At 48.2% G+C, this 22,960-nt stretch overlaps 2 protein-coding genes across 2 annotated transcripts in view; one reads left to right on the top strand and one right to left on the bottom strand.

The window, feature by feature from the left end:
- The window catches only part of LOC113407779 (6-pyruvoyl tetrahydrobiopterin synthase-like), a 17,448-nt gene extending 17,298 nt beyond the window's left edge, over positions 1–150 (bottom strand). The window contains exon 1 of the mRNA XM_026657889.1: positions 124–150. Within this exon, the coding sequence (XP_026513674.1) occupies positions 124–150 (27 nt within the window). The remainder of the gene's footprint in view (positions 1–123) is intronic.
- A 7,148-nt stretch (positions 151–7,298) lies between these two features.
- LOC112118864 (6-pyruvoyl tetrahydrobiopterin synthase) lies at positions 7,299–16,133 on the top strand. The gene is made up of 6 exons (XM_024217337.2): positions 7,299–7,318; positions 7,527–7,606; positions 11,913–11,935; positions 13,212–13,268; positions 15,494–15,564; positions 15,817–16,133. The coding sequence occupies exons 1-6, from the start codon at positions 7,299–7,301 to the stop codon at positions 15,956–15,958; spliced, it is 393 nt and encodes a 130-aa protein (XP_024073105.2). The 3' UTR covers positions 15,959–16,133.
- The last annotated feature ends 6,827 nt before the right edge of the window (positions 16,134–22,960 follow it).

Below are 22,960 nucleotides of genomic sequence, written 5' to 3' on the forward strand. Positions count from 1 at the left end.
GGGAGGGGTTAGTCATCCTGGGGGGAGCTGTCCCTGGTTCTTACCTGGGACTCCTTAGTTCCTATCCCATTTGGACAGGAGAGCCATTTGCTCTCCGGCCTGGCAACGTGCCCAGCGATGTACCAGATCCAGGATCCAGATGGTCCCCATGTCTAAGAGCTCACACCGTACAAGGGGGAGACAGAGAAAATGAACCTCAGGCTGCACCTCACTATGCCTTACTCTCCCAGCTGCTGGGAAGGTGGGGTCAGGGCCGGTGCAACCTATTAGGCAACCTAGGCGGTCGCCTAGGGCACTAGCATTTGGGGGGCGGCATTTTCTTCGGCGGTGATCGCAGCGGCCAGATCTTCGGCCGCCCTGGTCATCGTTGGCATTTAAGCGGAGGGTGTGGGGAGGGCCGCCTGCAGCAAGTAAGGGGGGGGGCACGCATGGGAACTCCCCGCCCCACCTCACCTCTGCTCTGCCTCCTCTGCTGAGCACACCGCCCCGCTCTGCTTCTCTCCCTCCCAGGCTTGCGGCGCCAAACAGCTGATTGGCGCCGCAAGCCTGGAAGGCGGGAGAAGTGGAGCAGCGACGGCGTGCTTGGGGAGGAGGCGGAGCAGAGGAGAGCTGGGGTGGGGAGCTGCCGCACAGCTCCCCGGGCGGGGGGGAGCTGCTATGGGGGGGCGTCTCAGGGCAGGGGGGGTGGGGAGCTGCTGCAGGGCTCGGGGAGGGGGCAGAGCAGAGGTGAGCTGGGGTGGGGAGCTGCCGCAGGGGGGGCACCTCCGGGCGGAGGGGGGGGGGGCGGGGAGCTGCTGCAGGGCTCGGGGAGGGCGCAAGGTGGAAGTTTCGCCTGGAGCACGAAACATCCTTGCACTGGCCCTGGGTGGGGTCGCTCCCTTTTCAACAGCCCATGTGTTTGGGGCTGTTTCTTATTATTTTTATTACAGTAGCACCTAGAGGCCTCAAAGACTGGGGCCCTGTTGTGCTAGGCGCAGTACATACACCTAGTAAAACAGTCCAGTCCCTGCCCCAAAGAGCTTACAGTCTGGGCACTGTTATTGTTAGAGGTGACAAAGGATAGGCGAAGGGAAGGAAAATACTGTAATCCATCTGTTTTCCTCACTCCCTCTCTCATCATCCTGCGCATTTCTTCTGCCCCCTTTTGGGGGCTTTCTCCTGCCTCTCCTTCCCCCTTGCAGTCTTGAGTGCAGCTCTCTCACCTCATTTTTTGGTTCTCTTCTCCCCCGTACCACTTGCCTGGATAATGTTTTGTGTACGCTTGTGCTCACCACACCACCCCTCCACCAGCAAAAGTGAAGTTGATGCAAGTCAGTTCAGATTCAGTACCATTCAATACCTTGGGAATGGCAGCAGTGAAGCTGGTCAGAGCACAGAAAATTCTCCTGCTGATGGAGGCTCTGGGAGTGGAGAGTGGGGGGAGAGAAAAAGGAGTGACTCCCCTTTCTTTCCCCAGCCTGTCCTACTAAATAGGAGCATTTTTAAACAACAGCAGAGTGAAATTGGGACAAGACTCTGGTTAGTTTCAAGACTATGCTGCAGGCAAACCTGATTCTGACCAGAATCTTGTCTATTTCACTCTGTGTAGCATGAGGTTTTTCATGGCTGGTGGATGAGAACAGCAGCACCAAAGGCAGTTTTCAAGCTCTATCCGTGAGACCAAAAATCTAACTTCTTTGTTCAGTGGACAGCTATGGATTTTGATAGATTGTACTTTACACACTTAAGGTCAAATCACTTATTTCCCCAGCAATTATCTAAGGCCTGGTCTACACTAGGCTTTTATGTCGAATTTAGCGCCGTTATATCGAATTAACCCTGCACCCATCCACACCAGGAAGCCATTTAGTTCGACATAGAGCTCTCTTTAAATCGATTTCTGTAATCCTCCCCAACGAGAGGAGTAGCGCTAAATTCGAAATGGCCATATCGAATTAGGCTAGGTGTGGATGGAAATCGACGCTAATAGCTCCGGGAGCTATCCCACAGTGCACCACTCTGTTGACGCTCTGGACAGCAGTCCGAGCTCGGATGCTCTGACCAGCCACACCCCCGGGAAAATTTGAATTCATTTTCCTGTCTGGGCAGTTTGAATCTCAGTTCCTGTTTGGACATCGAGGTGAGCTCAGCAGCAGTGGCAACGATGCAGAGCTCTCCAGCAGAGATGGCCGTGCAATCTAATAGAAAGAGGGCCCCAGCATGGACGGATCGGGAAGTCTTGGATCTCATCGCAGTGTGGGGCGATGAGTCCGTGCTTTCAGAGCTGCGCTCCAAAAGAAGGAATGCTAAGATCTACGAGAAGATCTCCAAAGCCATGGCAGAGAGAGGCTACAGCCGGGATGCAACGCAGTGCCGCGTGAAAATCAAGGAGCTGAGACAAGGCTACCAAAAAACCAAAGAGGCTAACGGACGCTCCGGATCCCAGCCCCACACATCCCGTTTCTACGAGGCACTGCATTCCATCCTGGGAGCGGCCGCCACCACTACCCCACCCCTGACCGTGGACTCCGAGGATGGGATATTGTCCGCGGCCGGTTCCTCGTCGGACATGTTAGCGGACGGGGAAGATGAAGAAGGAGATGAGGAGGACGAGGCAGTCGACAGCGCTGGCACCGCTGATTTCCCCGACAGCCAGGAGCTCTTCATCACCCTTACCGAGATCCCGTACCAACCGTCCCCATCCCTTACCCCGGACACAGAATCAGGGGAAGGATCAAGCAGTAAGTGCTGTAAACATGTAAACATTTATTTAAAACAGAACGGTAATATTTATACTATTAACAATGTATGTTTATAAAAGTGCTGTAAACTAGTAAAAAATAATCAGGTACAAAACAGGAATATTTACAAAGGTAACAAATGGGTTTTCATGATTTCTCTGTCTTAGGCTCTTCTCAATTTAGTCCCAAGTATTTTAAAAAATTTTCACAATGTCCGTTACTACATGATTCCGAGGCCCAAGACGCTCCACTCCATAGTCCCAGTGCACCTAGGCGAAAATCCGGTCAATGTGGCCGGGGATTGACGAGAAATCCTCGTAGGAGAACTCCTCGTAGGTCTCGTGGAGGTAGATCTCAAGCCTGTTTATGAGGTTCCGGGGTAGGGCGATCTTACTGGGCCCTCCGTGGTAGCAGACATGTCCCCTCCACGCCACAATCAGGTACTCGGGGATCATGGCCCGACATAGCATGGCGGCATACGGCCCCGGTTTCTGCATGCTTTCCCGCAGCATGCGTTCTTTCTAGGTGTCCGGGATCCTCAGGAGGGTGATGTCACTCATGACGCCCTGCTTTGAATTAGGGAGGGGAATGTTAGTATTGGGACTGCTTTACAGCCACGCGGTGGAGGGAGAGGGGCAGCATACAGGGATCTTTCCCTGGGACAGCCGCGAGGGGGTGGAACAGGGGCAGAGTTGATGCTGTCCTGATTGCTGGCAGCAGAGACTGGCATTGCTTTCAATGTGAAAGGAGGCCAGTGCTACTGCTGGAGTTTTAAGCAGCCACAAGTCTCCGGCTTACCATTATTGCCCGCTCCAGAAGTTCAGGTCTCCAGCCACAGTTCTCTGATCACTCCAAGACCTCCGCAAGTCCACAGGCACTGAAGGCGACGGCCGAAAATTCGACCTTGTCCTGAGTGCGCATGTGAGAGGTGCAGTGCATGGTCTTGTTCACAGAGAAAGACTAGGTTCTTTGTATACAATTTCATTTATCTGTCTCAGGAATTCACTCCCTTTTTACAATTCACACAGACACATCTGCGACTGTCTCCCAACCCAGCCTGTCAGCACACTCCCAGAGGCTAGCGCAGATTAGGCGGAGGAAGAAGAAGACGCGTGAAGACATGTTCTCAGAACTAATGGGATGCTCCCGAGCCCAGGCAGCCCAGCAGACACAGTGGAGGGAGAACTTGTCACAAATGCACCGAGCAGTCATGGAACGGGAGGAGAGGTGGCGTCAGGAGGACCAACAGGCTACTGAAAAGCTGCTTGGACTAATGAGGGAGCAAACGGACACGCTCCGGCGCCTTGTGGATGTTCTGCAAGACCGGAGGCAGGAGGACAGAGCCCCGCTGCAGTCTATCTGTAACCGCCCTGCCCCGCCACCAAGTCCCACACCACCCTCACCCAAAGTCCAAAGAAGGAGGGGCGGCAAGGGCCGTTAAAACTTTCAGTCAACCCCTGCAGACTGCTCTAGCACTAGAAGGCTGACATTCCCCAAAATTTCATAAGTCCTTTCCTACCCACCTCACACAAGCCCCCGTCCAAGTTTCACCCCCCACGTTTCATGTCTGGTTCGCAATAAAATGTTTGTTTCTGTTCATTACTGTTTCAGTCAGGTTCTTTTGAGGGAGAGTCTGTCTGGAGGGGGGGAAGGGGCTTGGTAATTGGACAGGACAGTGACCTTTAGCAGGGTACAGAGGCGGTCCAGCATCAGGACACATACACAGTGCAGTCACTGGTTACCCTGGTCAGTCTGGGAGGTGTTTTTCATGTTCTGGGGGGGGGGGTTGCTCTGTGACTTTGTGGCGGGGGAGGGCAGTTACAGATCTTATGCAGCGGTCCTTATCCTGGCTCACAGATCCACGCAGCAGGGGATCTGTAACCCTACCCCCCCTGCCAGAAAGTCACATAGCCGACACATACACACAATCCCCCCCAGGAGTGCTGGCAGGCTCCATTGAAATAACCAGTCCACCAGTGCGGAGCCTGTCATTCCGGGAGTTTAGAAGCATCATTTGCATCAGAACACTAAACCCGCCCCCCGCCACAGTCTGCGTCCCCGGTTTAAAATATTCCCGCGAAAACAGCAATACAGACAACGGTGTTCATTAACAAAATAGAAATGATTTTATTTTTTGGGAAGGGGAAGGGGGTGAAGGGGGTATGTAACTGGAGAGGATAGTCAAAATGAACTGGGTAAAGAAACGGGGGCAGGTTCAGCTTTTCTGTCCACAAACTGAAAAGTCACTGGTTGCCCTGCTCACTCAGGAACCTAGCTTTCAAAGCCTCCCGGATGCACAGGGCGTCCCGCTGGAATCTTCTAATGGCCCGGCTGTCTGGCTGGACGTAATCAGCAGCCAGGCTATTTGCCTCTAGCTCCCACCCCGCCATAAAGGTCTCCCCCTTGCTCTCACACAGATTGTGGAGCACACAGCAAGCTGCAATAACGATGGGGATATTGGTTTCACTGAGATCACAGCGAGTGAGTAAGCTTCTCCATCTCCCTTTGAGACGGCCAAAAGCACACTCCACCACCATTCTGCACTTGCTCAGCCGGTAGTTGAACAATTCTTTTTCTGTGTCCAGGGCGCCAGTATAGGGCTTCATGAGCCAGGGCATTAGCGGGTAGGCTGGGTCCCCGAGGATGACTGTAGGCATCTCCACATCCCCAAGAGTTATTTTGTGGTCTGGGAAGTAAATACCTTCCTGCAGCCGTCTAAAGAGACCAGAGTTCCTGAACACGCGAGCGTCATGAACTTTGCCCGGCCATCCGACGTAGATGTTTGTAAACCGTCCCCGATGGTCCACCAGTGCTTGCAGCACCATTGAAAAGTAGCCCTTTCTATTGATGTACTGGCTGGCCTGGTGGTCCGGTCCCAGGATAGGGATGTGAGTCCCATCGATAGCCCCACCGCAGTTTGGGAATCCCATCGCGGCAAAGCCATCTCTGATGACCTGCGCGTTTCCCAGGGTCACTACCTTTGGGAGCAGTACCTTCACGATTGCCTTGGCTACTTGCATGACAACAACCCCCACGGTAGATTTGCCCACACCAAAGTGGTTCGCGACTGACCGGTAGCTGTCCGGCGTTGCAAGCTTCCAGAGGGCTATGGCCACTCGCTTCTCAACTGTGAGGGCTGCTCTCATCTTGGTATTCTGGCGCTTCAGGGCAGGGGCCAGCAACTCACAAAGTTCGAGGAAAGTCCCCTTCCGCATGCGAAAGTTTCGCAGCCACTGGGATTCATCCCAGACCTGAAGCACTATACGGTCCCACCAGTCCGTGCTTGTTTCCCGGGCCCAGAATCGCCGTTCCACGATATCCACATGACCCATTGCCACCGTGATGTCCTGGGCGCTGGGGCTCGTGGTTTCTGACAGCTCTGTGCTACTCTCCGACTTCAGGCCATCACGGCGGTGTCGTAGCCTCCTCGCCTGATTACTCTTCATCTGCCTCAGGGAAAGGTGTATGATAAGCTGCGAGGTGTTGAGAACGGCCAGAAGTGCAGCGATGGTCGCAGCGTGATCCATGATCGCAGTGCTGTGGCGTCCGCGCTGTCACTGACCAGAAAAGTGCGCGAACTGATTTCCCGCCGGCGCTTTCATGGAGGGAGGGAGGGCGTTAGTGACGGACGGATGACGACAAATTTTTTTTACCCAGAAGGCATTGGCGGCTCGACCCAGAATTCCGATGGGCAGCGGGGACTGCGGGAACTGTGGGATAGCTGCCCACAGTGCACCGCTTCCAATATCGACGCTCGCCCCGTTAATGTGGACTCACAAAGTCGAATTACTGTCCTTAGTGTGGACACACACGTTCGACTTTGCAATATCGATTCCACATATTCGATTTAAGTAAAATCGAATTACCCTCGTAGTGTAGACATACCCTAAGATGCTGGCCTACACTGATCACCACCTATTCATCCCTAGACTTCACATCCTCTGGGAGAGTTGTTGGTACAATGTGAAAGTCAGAAGGGATGACAGTAAACTTAGCGATGGTCCCACTGTTCTCTTAAATATCTCCATGATCCTGGATACTACAGCCTGCAATGTTTGTGTTCAGAAACTAGGTGGTTCTGCCAGGCATCTGGTCCCTTTTGTGAACAGCTGGAACTCTTGTGGTGTTTCAAACTCTGATTGATACACTTTTCACAGTAGGAGTGAATACTTGGCAACAGTACACAGTACTGTACTGAGAAGTCGGGATGCTACAATGAAACGAGCAGCAGTATCCAAACGAATAGACCCCAAATCTCGTAACTGGTCTCCTTCAACTCTCCGATGCCAGTTCTTTAGCCAGTAATGCTTTACAGAGTCAGTAGAGAAACACAATACCTGGATGAATGTTCATTATAATAGAGTAAAAAAAAAATGTAATCGTACTTCCCCAGTCTAATCCATCTGTTTAAAAAGGAGAAAGTGACTGGAGTACATTATGTTGGATCATTAGTACAAACAGTAATTTATTAACTTTTAAAAAACCAATTACATAAAATGTTTAAAGAATCACCACCCACTTTTCAGGGCGTGTTATAGACAAGGATAGGCTATGGGTAATGTCTTGGTCCAATGAAAAATGAGACCACAAACTAGAAGGTGAGTGGAGAGCAAATCTTTCATACACAGGGCCTGGACTAACTCAGGCAGTGGGTACAGAATCTGAGTGGGCAGAGTCTGTGAATGAGATGTTTCTTTTGCTGTACCTACTAAGGAGATCGGGGGGAGCTAAAAACCAGTCCCAGTTGAAATGAAAACCCTAATGTTTGTAATTGGCCCTCAACTGCAATTTTTTATTTTTTTACAGTAAGTCACTGAGTGATGAAGAAAACCTGAAACTCTTTGGGAAATGCAACAATCCAAACGGACATGGACACAACTATAAAGGTGAGGGGCTGACTGGCCTGAGTGCTATACTTATTCATCCAGACCCAGAGAGAATTAGTTCAGATGGTTGTATGAGAGAGACATTTGGATGGGATCGGCTCTTAGCCATGTTACTGTGAACACTTATGTAACTCAGAGCAGAATCTGGAGTATTTGTTTTTTTGATGACAGAGGCTGCAAAGAGAAATAAGAGTGATCATCAACAGGAGATAGTCCAAACCACAAATCTGACTTTTAGGCCATTAAATAAAGAGTAAATCTTATTTTAAAATGCTACTAAATAAACCAAATCTGCTTATACTCAAGATGATAGTAAATCTTAATGGCGGTTTCCACTTGGCAAACAAATGTTATCCAAAAAAACCAAACCTTCTTCAAGAGATTGTCCACATGGATTCCATTCTTAGTGTGCATGGGCCCCATGCATGCAAGACTGGATCCTTTTGGTCAGTAGTATCTGTCAGGGCCATGCCTGCCCACTAGATACCCTGACACCTCCCATCTGAGGGCATAAAGGACAGACAGCCCAGGTGTTCCTCAGTTTCTTCTGACTGCCCTTGACAGTGAGGCAGTACCCCTGCAGCGTCTGCTTACTCTGTGTACTGTGTGATTTTCCTTAGCCTTGCATATAATAATTAGATAGTCAAGTTAGTGTAATTAGTTTAATTTTTTCTTTTATATGCCCAATGGGCAAATATATAATGTTTCAGTTAGCTTAGACCCCCACCGCCCAACTGCCCCACAGAGAACTGGCATTACAGCGGAAGCCAAGGCACCAGCATTATGGCCATTAATGATGGGCAATCCTAGTGTCTGCTCTCTCTGTGAGGAGGGCATGTCCTGGAGCAATGTTCTGTCTGTCGTTCTTTCTCTGCGTGCACTCAGAGAGCAAGGGAGGTGCATCTGAAGCTGTTCCTTCTAAGAGAAGGTCACCAAATGAAATTAATAGGCAGCAGGTTTAAAACAAATAAAATGAAGTATTTCTTCACACAACACACAGTCAACCTGCGGAACTCCTTGCCAGAGGATGTTGTGAAGGCCAAGACCATAACAGGGTTCAAAAAGAACTAGATAAATTCATGGAGGATAGGTCCATCCATGGCTATTAGCCAGGATGGGCAGAGATGGTGTCCCTAGCCTCTGTTTGCCAGAAGCTGGGAATGAGGGAGAGGGGATGGAGCACTTGATGATTACTTATTATGTTCATTGCCTCTGGGGCACCTGGCACTGGCCAGTGTCGGAAGGCAGGGTACTGGGCTAGATGGACCTTTGGTCTGACCCAGTAGGGCCGTTCTTATGTTCTTAAGAGATGGATGCAAGCCTCCATGGACACTGAGAGGAAAGCTGCAATTAGGGCTCAGCCATCATGTCAGTCTCTCTCTGTTAGACCTATGATCCCACTCTGAGCCCCCAGGCCGCATCCACTCAGAGGCCCCACTTGTCCATCACTTCGTTTGCATTGACATCTGATGGGCAGAAAGGAGCAGTGCTCCAAAGACGAGCCCAGGCACAGTTCGCTGTCCCTGGCACCTAGCAAATTGAGATCAAAGAGTCATCGGCCACATGACTCGTCATTCGTCCAAGGGCCAAAAGCCTAAGAAGGCCCCTTCATGTGCCCTGGCACTGACTTCTGAGTCAGTTCATGCAGTGCCCTCTAAATCAACAGCTACACTGCCCTCAGTACTGATCCTTCAGCACCAACACCGTACCTGGTACCTGGAGCCTCAGCATCGACTGCCTCTGTGATCATACGCCCTGATACAGATGACCTTCTTGGTACAGATTAACGTTAGGGTACCCACTCCTTGGCATTAACTGTCCTGGTACCTAAATCATACATGGTGCTGAGTGACTTATCGGTGGGCCCAATACCAGAGTGACCTCTCCTGGAAAGATTATGGGTGGTGACATCCAAGCCACCCGCTTTGGGTCACTGGTATACTGGGTTAGAGAGGTGTCCCTGGTACTGAACTGTCCTATATAGAGATGGGGCACACCTCACAGAGCGGCCCCTCCCTTGGAGAAAGTATGCTCCTTTTCAACCCCCCAGGTTTCAGTAATACCAACCAGATCAAATTGAAATGATAAATGAGCCATTCCATTTCCTCATTTGTTACCCAGGCTTCTCACATTGGGGTATAGGCAAGTAAAGAATTTCTTCTCTTCAGGTCCTTTGGTTTCTTCTCAACATTTCAGATTTGTACTAAATGAGTACTCATTTCTTCCCTCTTTTCACCCTCCTCTTTTGTTATTAGTTTAATGCCCTGAAGCTAAATGGAGGAGCTTTTCTATTTGGGCATCTGACTCCCTTGATGTCTGCAGTCTCTGCAATATTGGATTATTTGCTAGCCCTGAAACAATCTGGACTTTCCATCAGCTCCATAAGGGTCCATCTTGAAGCAATATCTGCTCCTCACCCTCCTGTCCAGGGCTGTATTGAATTTCCTACGCTGTAGTGGCAAAATTCCTGAAGGGCCCTGTCTCAGCTCAGAGCAACTGTACCTGTGCTCCCCCTCTGGGGTCCAGCAAGGGCACCCACTGCAGACTCCCAGCTCCTCAGCCATCAGCTCTCTCAGATAGGGACTCGTATCTCTCTTCCTCTTGTCTGGGTTTTTTCCCAAGGCTGCACAGTTCCCTGCCAGTAAGCCAGACTGCCTTAACAGGCCAGTTTGTGCTTTCCTTCCACTCCAGAGGTTATGAACAACTGTAATTGCCAGCAGTGACAAGTCACCACACAGCTCCTTGTAAGCAAGCACATTTAATCTTAAAGTGAAAGCATTACAGCGAAAACCAATTAAAAACAACAAAAGAACCAGCATGCATGTTAAAAAGCTAACCAGAGATCACCCTGGCTCCCACAAGGGCTCTGGTAGGAATCAGTCCTTCAAACCCCACAGTGGGGTTTTTCTGTGGTTACAAGTTCATACGAGCCTTAGCTCAGAACAAGCGATCCCTCAGTAGCTCAGTCTTTCCTTTATACAGCCTGGGCTTTTGACCTTGAGACTCTGGGAAGAGATAATCAGCAGAGAGTGGTCCTCGCCTCAGGGTGTAGCATCAAAAGGGGATTTGCATAACCAGAGGTGGGAAATTTGTATTCAGATTCCCCAGGAAAACCATTTAACCCTGTCCCAAAAGTCTGTTCTTGTCAGGTGCATTGTTCAATATAGTCCTTTGAAGTTCATACATTTCCCAGGGTTCACATCAGATCCCCCTCCAGGAAAGTTATATACAAGCCCAGCCCACAATCATACAGAACATTTGCATTTAATACAATGGACTTCAACGATACTTAACCTTAATTCAACACAGTTTTTCCAAAGACACTGCAAGAAATTGCCATATCTATCACAGGCCTTATGCATGTTTTCTCCCCAAGAGCTCTCTCCCTCTTGGGACATCACTGTAGAATATTAGCAGAGTTGATGGGTCCTCTGGTGGTGCTCTCTGTTCCCTAGACCACCTCTGGCTTTCAGATTGCCATTGCAGCAGCTTGAAGGGTTGGGGAGATTCAGGCCCTCATGACAGGCCCTCTTTATATAGTTATTCATAAGGACAATGTTACTCTTAAGTTTCTGCCCAAGGTTGCCTCAGAGTAACACCCAGTCCATTCACCTGCCTGTTTTCTTCCCCAAGCCTCACTCAACCCTGGAGGAAGCTAGACTTCACACACCTGATATAGTAGGGGACTGTCTTTGTACTTAGAACAGAATCACTCAGGAACATGCCTGACTATCTGTGGCCAGATTTAAGGGGCAACCTATATCCCCATAGAGATTATCTAAGTGGATCTCCAACTGTATAAGGACATGCTATGGGTTAGCCAGGTTAGATGCACCTAGCCACATTAGAGCTCATTCCACTAGAACTCAGGCAGCCTCTGCTGCTTGTTGACGAGTGTCCCTGTATGTGACATTTGTTGAGCAGCTACAATCCTCACATTTACAAGATTCCATTCCTTAGTAGAGGCTTCCGGATCAGATGCCCATTTTGGTGGGACTCTGCCGTGGGACGGTTGAGCCTGTCCCACCCTTTATACCCTCCGGTGCAGGGTGCAGGCACAGTCCCAGTGGACACTGCTGACCTAAAGAATCCAATCTCGTGTCCATCTTGGAGAACCGCTATTACTGTAGGGTCAGTTACTGTTCTTTATACAGTGGATATTGTTTTAAACAGTAACACTTCTCATGTCATTAACCCACCTCCTGGGGCTGATTAATGCTGTGTGGGCTCTCTGATCTGCCACTAATGTGATATGTTCTCGTGTACATTGGATCACACTTATGACTTGGTGTTTTTCTCCCTCTAGTTGTAGTGACTGTGCGTGGAGAGGTAAGTGCAATCATTATTTCCTTCCTTTTTCCTTCTTGGAGGTATCAGAGTGTGGTTTCCATGTGCAAATTCTGCAGATCTTTTAAAAAACCCAACCCTCTAGGTGTTTGCCTTTGTAGAATTGCTAAAAATCCTGCATTGCTTGAAAACCCTCTGTTCCATCAACTATAAAGAGGAAGATTTTCTGTAATCACTTGTGTGTGAGAGATGGGTCCAGCGAAGGCAGCTCTCCTTCTCACCCTGCCTCTCCCAAAGACATGCTGGAGGCCACATTTCAGCCCCAGTCTTGCAATGAGCTTCATGTGGCTTCAGGGGTCCACCCACACAGAGCTCATTGCAGGATCTCAGCCTTAGCTTCCGCTCTCAGATCTGAATGGCCTCCGTCCTGAGCGAAAGCGGGGCTAAACTCTGTCCCCTGCAAAATGGTGGGAGGCTAGAGTCCTGCGCTTAGCTCTCAGCCAACTTGTTCCAGAGAGATCTGGGCCACAGAACAATTGCTCTTAATTCTGTGGTTGCTGATTGTGGGAGTTAACATGAGAACAGCCATACTGGGTCAGACGAATGATCCATCTCACCCAGTATCTTGTCGTCTGACAGTGGCCAGTGCCAGATGCTTCAGAGGGAATGAACAGAACAGGGCAATTTCGAGTGGTCCATCCCCAGTCATCCAGTCCCAGCTTCTGGTAGCCAGAGGTTCCTGCTAGATGGTCCCAGACTGGGGAACCATGGCCATCAGCCTACAGAACAGCAGAAAAGACAGATTACCTTTCAGGAGAAAGCCAGATTACCTGCGCATTGTGGTTAGGCCCCACTGGTGCTCATGGTTTGTGCCTGACCCTTACTAGCTAGCAGTTGTGTCTCAGGTTGGTAAAACAACCGATTAAATCCTTGTTCCTGCCTAGTGGGCGGCTTCTCTGTGTGGCTGATGGGCTCTGCCCAAGCACTGCTTAGTAACTATGTGTGCTGGGAGCTTTCTTCCTGGTGTCGCCATTATGAACGTCACTGATCTCTTGAGAGTTGTTGATACTCTCTATATAGCCATTAGGGCATGTTCTTCATGGTGTTACTTAAGTAGGGCTGAGGCTCAGGCCGTGTCCGATGGCGGAGAGAGAGATTTTCTTATGGGTCAGGATTCCTGAGTGCCCATTTTGGAAGCTGCAGACCCCAGGTGGTCTGGGTTTGTGCCATCTAAAGCTTTTGGTGGGATTGGTAACACAATTGGGGTGTGAGGATTAGTAGATGTGCTTCTAATCTCCTTTCGCTCTTTGCCCTGTAGATTGATCCTACGTCAGGAATGGTTATAAACCTGACAGCCCTGAAAGAATATATGCAGGTAATAACACTGTGCTCATGGAGCTCTCACATGGAAATCAGCGATGGCGTAATGGGCTAGTGAGGGCGTGGGGAAGTGGGGAGTAGATATTGTTAGCAGTGGGGAATTAGGGAGTGGTTTATGAGCTAAAAATGCGTCAGTGCAGTGCCCTGTTGCAGTGTAACGTCCCCTGCTGGTCCCCACACTGGTCTGTGATATGCAAGGTCTTTGACTTCCTCTCACCAGTTGCACAACATGTTGCTGTCTCCCTCTAATAGTGCTGCCCTGGTACCTTCCTACCAACTCTGGGTACCTAGGACCTCTCAGGAAAAGGCCAGCATCGGCCCCAGTGACATTTCAGTTCCCAGTGTGTGTGTCTGGAATTGCTCCACAGACACAGAAGGGCCCTTCCTAAGTCCAAGCAGGATGGTTAGAATCTGCCATTCATTGTGCCCCCTTGACATGCCCTATTGATGTAGCTACCAATGTCATAGAATCATAGAACTGGAAGGGACCTCAAGAGGTCATCTAGTCCAGTCCCCTGCACTCATGGCAGGACTACGTATTATCTAGATCATCCCTGACAGGTGTTTGTCTAACCTGCTCTTAAAAATCCCCAATGATGGAGATTCCACAACCTCCCTAGGCAATTTATTCCAGGGCTTAGCTACCCTGACAGTTAGGAAGTTTTTCCTAATGTCCAACCTAAACCGCCCTGGCTGCAATTTAAGCCCATTGCTTCTTGTCCTATCCTCAGTGGTTAAGAAGAACAATTTTTCTCCCTCCTCCTTGTAACAACCTTTTATGTCACTTGAAAATTGTTATCATGTCCCCTCTCAGTCTTCTGTTTTCCAGACTAAACACACCCAATTTTTTCAATCTTCCCTCATAGCTCATGTTTTCTAGACTTTTCATCATTTTTGTGCTCTCCTCTGGGCTTTCTCCAATTTGTCCACGTCTTTCCTGAAATGTGGCGCCCAGAATTGGACACAATACTCTAGATGAGGCCTAATCAGCACGGAGTACAGCGGAAGAATTACTTCTCATGTCTGCTTACAACACTCCTGCTAATACATCCCAGGATGATGTTCGCTTTTTTTGCAACAGTGTTACACTGTTGACTCATATTTAGCTTGTGGTCCACTATGACCCCCAGATCCCTTTCTGCAGTACTCCTTCCTAGGCAGTCATTTCCCATTTTGTATGTGTGCAACTGATTGTTCCTTCCTAAGTGAAGTACTTTGCATTTGTCCTTATTGAATTTCATCCTATTTACTTCAGACCATTTCTCCAGCAACATTTTGAATTTTAATCCTACCCTCCAAAGCACTTGCAACCCTCCCAGCTTGGTATTGTCCGCAAACTTTGTAAGTGTTCTCTCTATGCCATTATCTTAATCATTGATGAAGATATTGAACAGAACCGGACCCCAGAACTGATCCCTGCGGGACCCCACTTGTTATGCCCTTCCAGCATGACTGTGGACCACTGATAACTACTCTCTGGGAACAGTTTTCCAGCCAATTATGCATCCACCTTATAGTAGCTCCATCTAGGTTGCATTTCCCTAGTTTGTTTATGAGAAGGTCATGCGAGACAGTATCAAAAGCTTTACTAAAGTCAAGCTATACCACGTCTACTGCTTCCCCCATCCACAAGGCTTGTTACCCTGTCAAAGAAAGCTATCAGGTTGGTCTGACATGATTTGTTCTTGACAAATCCATTATGACTGTTACCTATCACCTCATTATCTTCTAGATGTTTGCAAATTGATTGCTTAATTATTTGCTCCATTATCTTTCCTGGTACAGAAGTTAAGCTGACTGGTCTGTAATTCCCCAGGTGGTCCTTATTTCCCTTTTTATAGATTGGCACTAGATTTGCCCTTTTCCAGTCTTCTGGAATCCCTCCCATCTTCCACGACTTTTCAGAGATAATCGCTAGTGGCTCAGATATCTCCTCAGTCAACTCCTTGAGTATTCTAGGATGCATTTCATCAGGCCCTGGTGACTTGAAGACATCTAACTTGTCTAAGTAATTTTTTAACTTGTTCTTTTCCTATTTTAGCCTCTGATCCTGCCTCATTTTCACTGGCCCTTCAGTATGTTAAACGTCTAATCACCACCAACCTTCTTGGTGAAAACTGAAACAATGAAGTCGTTAAGCACCCGTGCCATTTCCACATATTTTGTTATTGTTTTGTTCCTACATATTTTGTTATTCATATCCTTCTTCTCTGCCCTCAGGAAGCCATCATGGAGCCACTTGACCACAAGAACCTGGATAAAGACGTGGCTTACTTTGCTGATGTTGTCAGGTGGGTAGAACTAGATTTGGTGCCAGGGTCCAGCCTGTGTTGTTTTATGGATCATAGTGGGTGCCATGTATATTGTCTGGCACCAGTTCAAATGTCATTAATTCTCCAGGTGGCATTTAATTTCAGTTGATCGACTACCTCCCCATCCTCTCTCTCTATCATCCATCATTATATGTGTGTGTTGTTGCATGTACGAGAGGTCAGTGTGCCTTGACTGCTTCATGTCTAACGTCAGCCCTGTTTCCCCTGCAGTACGACTGAGAATGTGGCAGTGTACATCTGGGAAAACCTCCAGAAGCGCCTGCCTGCGGGGACTCTTTATAAAGTCAAAGTGTATGAAACGGACCAGAACATCGTTGTGTACAAGGGGGAAGAGACGACTCTTGAGAAATGAAATTCAACCCAGCTGATCACAGTCTTCTGAGGAATTAATCGAACCAGTATATCAATGGAGTATACCATGGTGTATCTATGACATGTAGACAGTGATTTTGTAGAGTTTTTTTTTTTTTTTTTTTAAATATAAGGTCATTTTTAGGTAATTAAAGACAATTATTGTGGCAAGCTAATGAGGTTTTCTGTTTAATTTGGAGTTCTCAGAATTTGCTGACCTCTTGTTTGCTTTTAATCAAAACAGTCCAGTTCTGCAAACCAAACCCACCAAGGTGATGTGAAATCCTTGGAGTCTTCCGCCTGTGTTGAGTAAGGCACTGCAGCTCTCTCTCAAGAGGAAATGTACAAGTTAAATATGTACCCATCCCGCTGGGATTTGATTGTGGGTTTTTAATGGCCATGATGAAGAAGTGGAGACTGAGAAATGACTTTTCCTCCTTTTTGTGCTGCAGGCCTGCTCCTCCCTGTGGCTGGGGTCTCTGTTTTCTCCGTAAGATAAGGGACTGGTGGTAGTGGCGAGCGTAACTGGTTTGTGCTTTGTTTCTCCTATGCTGCAGGCTGGTTCTCAGTAACACTTTGATCTAGGACGACTTGGGGTTTCATGAAAACTGGCTGCTATAAACCACAAGGTCAGAGAATGCTTTTGTTTGTATAACTGTGCTGCTGATAAAGCTTTGCTAGCGAATGCCAGCCTGCAGTCCTGCTGCATGCCACGCTATGGTGAAGCGAGGAGGCAGAGCTGGAGGGGAAAGGAAAACGCCGTTACCCATTTTGACCTGAGTAGTTAGCCAAAATTCAGGGTCTAGCGAGTTGTTTCTGCTAGATGGAGAAATTGATGGTAGAGTCGGGTATTTCTTTGGTGCAGTGCTGTTTATTTACAATGAAGGTACATAAAATGCAGTTTCCCTGAACACGGCAGGAATCAAACAGCAGGAGGCAGTTTCTTTGCTCACAATTCCTAGCCCCTTTCCAGCCAGCACTTAGCCTAAAAGTTCTCTCTCTCTTTGTCTCAGGGTCATGCTACCAGTGCTTCTGTGGCTGTCTCTTTGGCTTTTGGTGCCTCTCTCCCAGTTTCTCTGCTGTTTTTTTGCTGCTTTTCTCACCCGTACAGACACACTAATCAGTGCCCTAGCCCCCTGCATTTACTGGATCAGTCTCCAGGGAAACCCCGTGGGCCAAATGGTTCAGCTTCTACTCAAGCTATGCCATGTGCCTGTGTTTTAGGCGGTGGCTCTGGCCCATATAGGAGTTCTGGTCCAAACTGTGTCACAGACCATGGGCCCAATTCATTGTTGGCCTCAGCTAGGGACAAAGGGGTGACAGGGGAGGCGCAAGCTCCCACCTCACCCCAGGGTTATCCCTCATACAATGGACTTCTATGCTCTGCTCTAGCCGCAAAAGCAAGGCATGTGCTAAAATGCACCAGACGGACGGCAGGCACGTGTCGGGGTGGACCTGCACCCCAGCAATTTTGCACCCTTACAAAGCCTCATGGGGCCTGTTTCAGCAGAGGCACAAAGTAGGGCTACCTTGGGCTGCACTAGCCTGCAGCAATCCCTGAAATGTGGAGGCGCAAACTACCTCCCTTCTGTCCCTGCATCGGCACAGAGATGTATCAAGCCCCATGTGTATAGAGAGAGCTCCCTTTCCCTGTTGCTGGAACTCAACGCAAATGCTCCAGTTACACAACACCAAGTGATGAACAACTCACTCAGTGGTGATAGAGAGAGCAGTGGGAGTAAGACCAATGCTGAGACACTTGTCTAATGAGTTTGGAAATCAAGGTCTGCTGCCTTTTGTCTGGCATTTATACCATACCAAGCACACCGGTCCCTGAGGGCCAGCTATCTGTAGCAGTCTGCTGGTGAATTCTGCAGCAGAGTCAGGTAAATGACTTTTTAAATAAGATGTTTATCAAATTAGATAACATATAATTTATTTATTTTTAATATCGAATTCAATTGTAGGCTGTCTGCTCCTTGTCAGTGTGCCACAGGTTTTTGCTAGTGCAGAGCTGCCTAGGAGAAGGTGGAAGGTTGTGATGGGCTCAGATACATGGTGATGGAGGCCATTCGTGCAGTAGAGGTAGGGGAAAGTTGGAGGATTTGGCAGCTGGGTGTAGGGAACAGTTGGGGTTTTGAGCACCCAGGAGTCACAGCCTCTGTATAGGCCACTTCACTGATCTTTTAATTCCGTAAGGCGGCTGAATGCCACAGGGATGGGCAGAGCTATGTAAACATAAGGCTAGATGCGCCGTTTCAGCTGAACATGGGGACATCTGCCTGGTCTCCATTGTAAAGAAGGATCTGCTGGCTTTAGAACCAGGATGTGCGGTCAGGTCACGTGTCAGGATTAAACTGGATAGAGAGGAGGAAGCTGATTCTTGTGGATTGTGTTGGAGCTGACTTGAAATAGGAGGGGCCTAAACACCCAGTTCCCCATCACCTCTCCCCACCCACCCCAATTCACCCACAGTGATGAAGAAGGCACTCTAGCCTGATGTTCCTGCTGTGATGATCTGCAATGAGTTGGCGTCTTTATCCTCAGGCTTCAGAGTCAACATAGCCTTGTAGAGGAAAGGAGCATGTGGTATGTCTTAGGGCTGTTGCTTCAGGCTGTCTCTGTTGCAGACTCAGAGCCAGTGTTGCATTTGGGCACTGCAGTTTGTTGTGGTTTTTAATGCGGCAAGAGTGGTTTTTGCAGCATCCCAGAACATGCAGGATAAGTCAAGAAATCAAGCGCATACTGTGAAAACGAAGCAGTAATACACTTAGCATCAGCTGGGGGACAGTTACCATGTAGCAGTCATTTTCAACCTGTGGTCTGCGGGCTATGTCTAAGGGGTCCCCAAAAGATTTAGACTGAAAACTGACTGAACACAATTCAACTATATATACAGACACTAGATTGCCAAAGAGGCCCATACCTCCATTCGACATTTTTTAGGGGTTCGCAAATGCAAAAAGGTTGAAAACCACTGCCATACAGCTATTGTTTGTTGTTCTGTGGCCTTCGACTATATCTGTTACCACCCCACAAAGGACGCAGGTTATGCCACTGCATAGCTCTATAGAGAGATAAGGTGGGTGAGGTAATATCTTTTATTGAACCAGCTTCTGTCTGTGAGAGAGACAAGCTTTGGAGTTTACACAGAGCTCTTCTTCAGGTCTGAGAAATGTACTCAGAGTGTGACAGCTAATACAAGGTGGAACAGGTTGTTTAGCATAAATAGTTAACACATATTTCAAGGGACCATTCAACTGGGTAACACCTCTTCAGTCACAGGAAGAAAAACAAAAAGGGGTGGGGGCTAGTGGTTTATAGATTGTTGTACTAAATCACAAATCCAGTGTCTCTGCTAAATCCAGGATTTTTAGGCCTGGTCTGCACTAGGCAATTAGGTGGGTTTAACTACATCACTCAGGAGTGCCAAAAATCCACACCATGGAGTGAGGCAGTTAAACTGCCCTAATCCCAAATGCAGAGAGCACTAGGTGGATGGGAGAATTCTCCCATCAATCTGCCCTCACCTTTCGGGGAGGTGGAGTACCTGTGCTGGCGGGAGAAGCCCTCCTGTTGGTGTAGGTCTTCACTGAAGCACTATAGCAGTGATGCTGCTGCATCATTTTAAGTGTAGACAAGCCCTTAGTGTCTAGCAGAGTTATGAATTTAAGCTCCCAGGCATGTCTTTTGAAGGTGGTGTGCAGGTTTCCTTGGAGGATGACTGAGAGGTCAGATATGGAGCGATTGTTTTGTGAAAAGTATTTGCCCACGGGTGACAGGGTGTTTTTGTCTTTTATCCTTTTAATTTGTGAGTTCATTTGAGAGTGTAGTGATTGTCGGGTTTCACCCACATAGTTGTTACTGGGGCATCTAGTGCACCGGGTGAGATTTACCACATGTTGTGACAGACATGTGTAGGACCTGTGAATCTTGAAAGGTGGGTTGTGGGGAGAATCCATCATCATAGCAGTTGAGATATGTATACAAGTTTTGCATCTATTGTTATGGCAGGGTCTGGTGCCGCTCTGAGTTGGTGGGTCCTGGTCTGTTGACAGCTTGAATCTGATGATGAGCTTGGAGAGGCTGGGGGTTGTTTGAAGGCCAGAGAGGGGGTTCAGGAAAGATTTCTTTCAGGATGTGGTCCCCATCGAGTATGGGTTGTAATTGTTTAATGATCAATGCGTTCCAGTCTGGAGTGGTAGGGGACAACGAGGGGTGTATGCTCAGAGAGGGTTTTATTTCTGTATGGAAGCAGGTTTCCATGGGGTATTTGGGTGGCCTATTCCGTGATGCGATCTACTTCTTTGGTGGAATGTCTTTGTTTGAGGAAGGCAAGTTTTAAAGGGTATTAAGGTGCATTGCTATGTGACATTTCCTTTATCACGTGAAAATTAGCCTAAATGGCAGCAAGAGTGATCAGAAGATAAGACCAGGAAGAGATTACGGGTAATTCACAAGTTCAGTTTCAAAATAAGGTGAGACGGGGCAATCGTTTTAGAGTCAAACACAGAAATATGTGTACCACAAAGGAACAATCAATCAAAATGAGTTAGAAAGGTTTAATGAGGCTTATCTAATATTAAACCTTGACCTCAGTTTAACACTGGTGGAGGGAGAGGGGCCCTTCTGTGCCCATCAGCTATGCCAAATCTTGTATTCATAGTCATGAAAAATAGCTAGACTGCTTCCTTTTAAGCTGTAACAGCTTAACCAGAGCAAGAACAGAGCTGTGTGCTATGTCCCTGCCTGAGCTGTCTTTGCTCAGCTTTCCTGCTGGGCCTCTAGCCGCTGCAAAGGAGCAGGGGCTAGGAGAGGGGGAGAAAGGAATTTTCTCCTCCATCCTTCAATTCTGGCAGAGAGAAAACTCCCATGATCAGAGCTCCCTTGTGTATTTTGCTCCTAGTAAAGCTGCCACATTAGGGTGTAACTGGCTGCAAATTCATGCCAGCACCATGCAGAGGGGGAGCGTTCTGCACCCATTGGCCTTATCAAATGAATTGAGTTCTCCAGTTTTGTTTCCTTTGAAGTTGCACCTCAGCCACGCCTTTCACTGTGGACTGTGGCTAGAAAAGGGGTTTGCAATACAGCTGCAGTTCTTGCCAGTCTGATGCGGTAGGGTAATGGATTGTTCTCATTCGCTGCCACGGAGGTCACTGTGACATCGCTGGGCAGGATCAGAACAGCCATTAAGCCTTTGATGATTCACAAAGCCTTTCTGTTTCTCAGAACCCTGCAGAGACGAATGCAAAACATGGGATACCCTTTTCAGACCGCGAATGAAGTTGTTGATATCTCCCCCAAATACTTTAAAGGAGATTGTAAATGCCCTGGGCCCCTAGAGATCTACATATGACAAAGCAGGGGTTCCTATAACCTTGCCATTAAATGAGATCCAGGAAGGGCATATGTAACCTTTTACCTTCGGGTCACCTGTGTGTGTTTATGATTGTGGTGGGAGACTAACGGTGCTGTCCAAAGTCAAGCAAAGGGAAGGGAAGTGTTGGACAAAGTTTCCCTAATTTAGCTCTGTGGATGCACGTTAGTCCTGATCTGCAGCCCTTCTGCTGTTCCAGTTTTGCCTATCCTCTACCAGCCAGATCTAAAAGGGGGTCTTATCAATGACTTAGCGTAACCCATCAGCTAGAAAAATGTCATTGCTACCACATTGTTAGGGACATAGCTGGTGATCATCACCGGGGTGGATATAGATGTTGGAAGTGGTGCTGGTTTTTTTACAGCATGTAATGTTTGATTGTTCTGGGACATCCAAACTGAAAAAAATCATAAAATCACGAAAAGAGCCATAACTCAAAGAAACATAGTCTAATTTTGACCAAAATTGGCAAATGGTTTCTAAACGCAAATGCAAATGATAATCCACTTATATACTCAAAATAGTACAGTTTTGGAAAGTTTGGGAAATATTTAGCCCCAGGAGATATATTTTATGTATTTTCCTGTATTTTTTTGCCTTTGGTTAAAGCAAAAGTCTGTCATCACATGACAATATGAGATTGTTTGTACCATATCATACATCAAAATATTGGTCATGATTTATATAATGGACTGCTTCATCATGCGGGATGTAGCTCCAATCTATTGCAAAGCACAATTAATTAAATCAAATGCAGGCATCAAAGCATCACTCTTGTCTGTTAAAGCTGTTCCACTTTAGTTAAGTGCAATATTCCTTCTATAGTGCACCGGTTGGGTTACATGTCTGGCCTATGAAAAATATGGATCCAAATCCCCACTGTGCCATGGTTAAGAATAACTTTGGATAGGTAGCCTGGAGGGAAGAGGGGGTTTAGTGAGAGTGAGGTGCCTTCTTTCTTGCCTGGGGAAGTTAGTCCACTTTAATTAAATGGTATTTGGGCCAATAACTTAATGCAATTTCCCCTGTAGGCCAGTGGTTAGGTGAGGTGCCTGGAGAAAAGGAAATGTGGGTTCAAATCTCCACTGGTGTGGCTGTCCTCTCTCTTGCCTATTGAAGCTGCTCCACTTTAGTTAAATGTGCTCTGGGCCAGCCTCACGGCAACCCTCACTCTCTTGTCCAGTGGTTAGGATACTCGCCTGGGTTGTGGGAGATCCTGGTTCAAATCCCCCAGCTGCTTGTTCGGCAGGGATTTGCACAGGGATTTCCTGCCTCCTCGGCGACCGTCCTTTAGGGTGGGCCATCCTTGTCCGAACCCCCTCTCTTTCTCAAGAGGCCATTGTCTTCTTGGGCCGGAGAGGGGATTCGGACAGGGATCGCTCACCAGTGACTCTCCCCAGGAGGTGGCGGCCCCCAGTTCACACCCCTCAAAAGAGCAGGGGAGTGCCCTGGGGTCTGCCACAACCTGGGCGTGTATCCTGATCATGGTGGACAAGAGAGAGAGGGGGTTTTACTGCTCAGCAGCAAAGCCCCTTTAATTAAAAGAGCAAGAGGCCCTGTGTCAGGCCTCTTGCTCAACTAGGAGGGGTCTCCTCTCACACCCCAGAGGCCCTCCTGTCCCACAGA

This window comes from Terrapene carolina, unplaced genomic scaffold (assembly GCF_002925995.2).
Source record: "Terrapene carolina triunguis isolate 2854851 unplaced genomic scaffold, T_m_triunguis-2.0 Scaffold374, whole genome shotgun sequence".
Classification (NCBI taxonomy): Eukaryota; Metazoa; Chordata; order Testudines; family Emydidae; genus Terrapene; species Terrapene triunguis.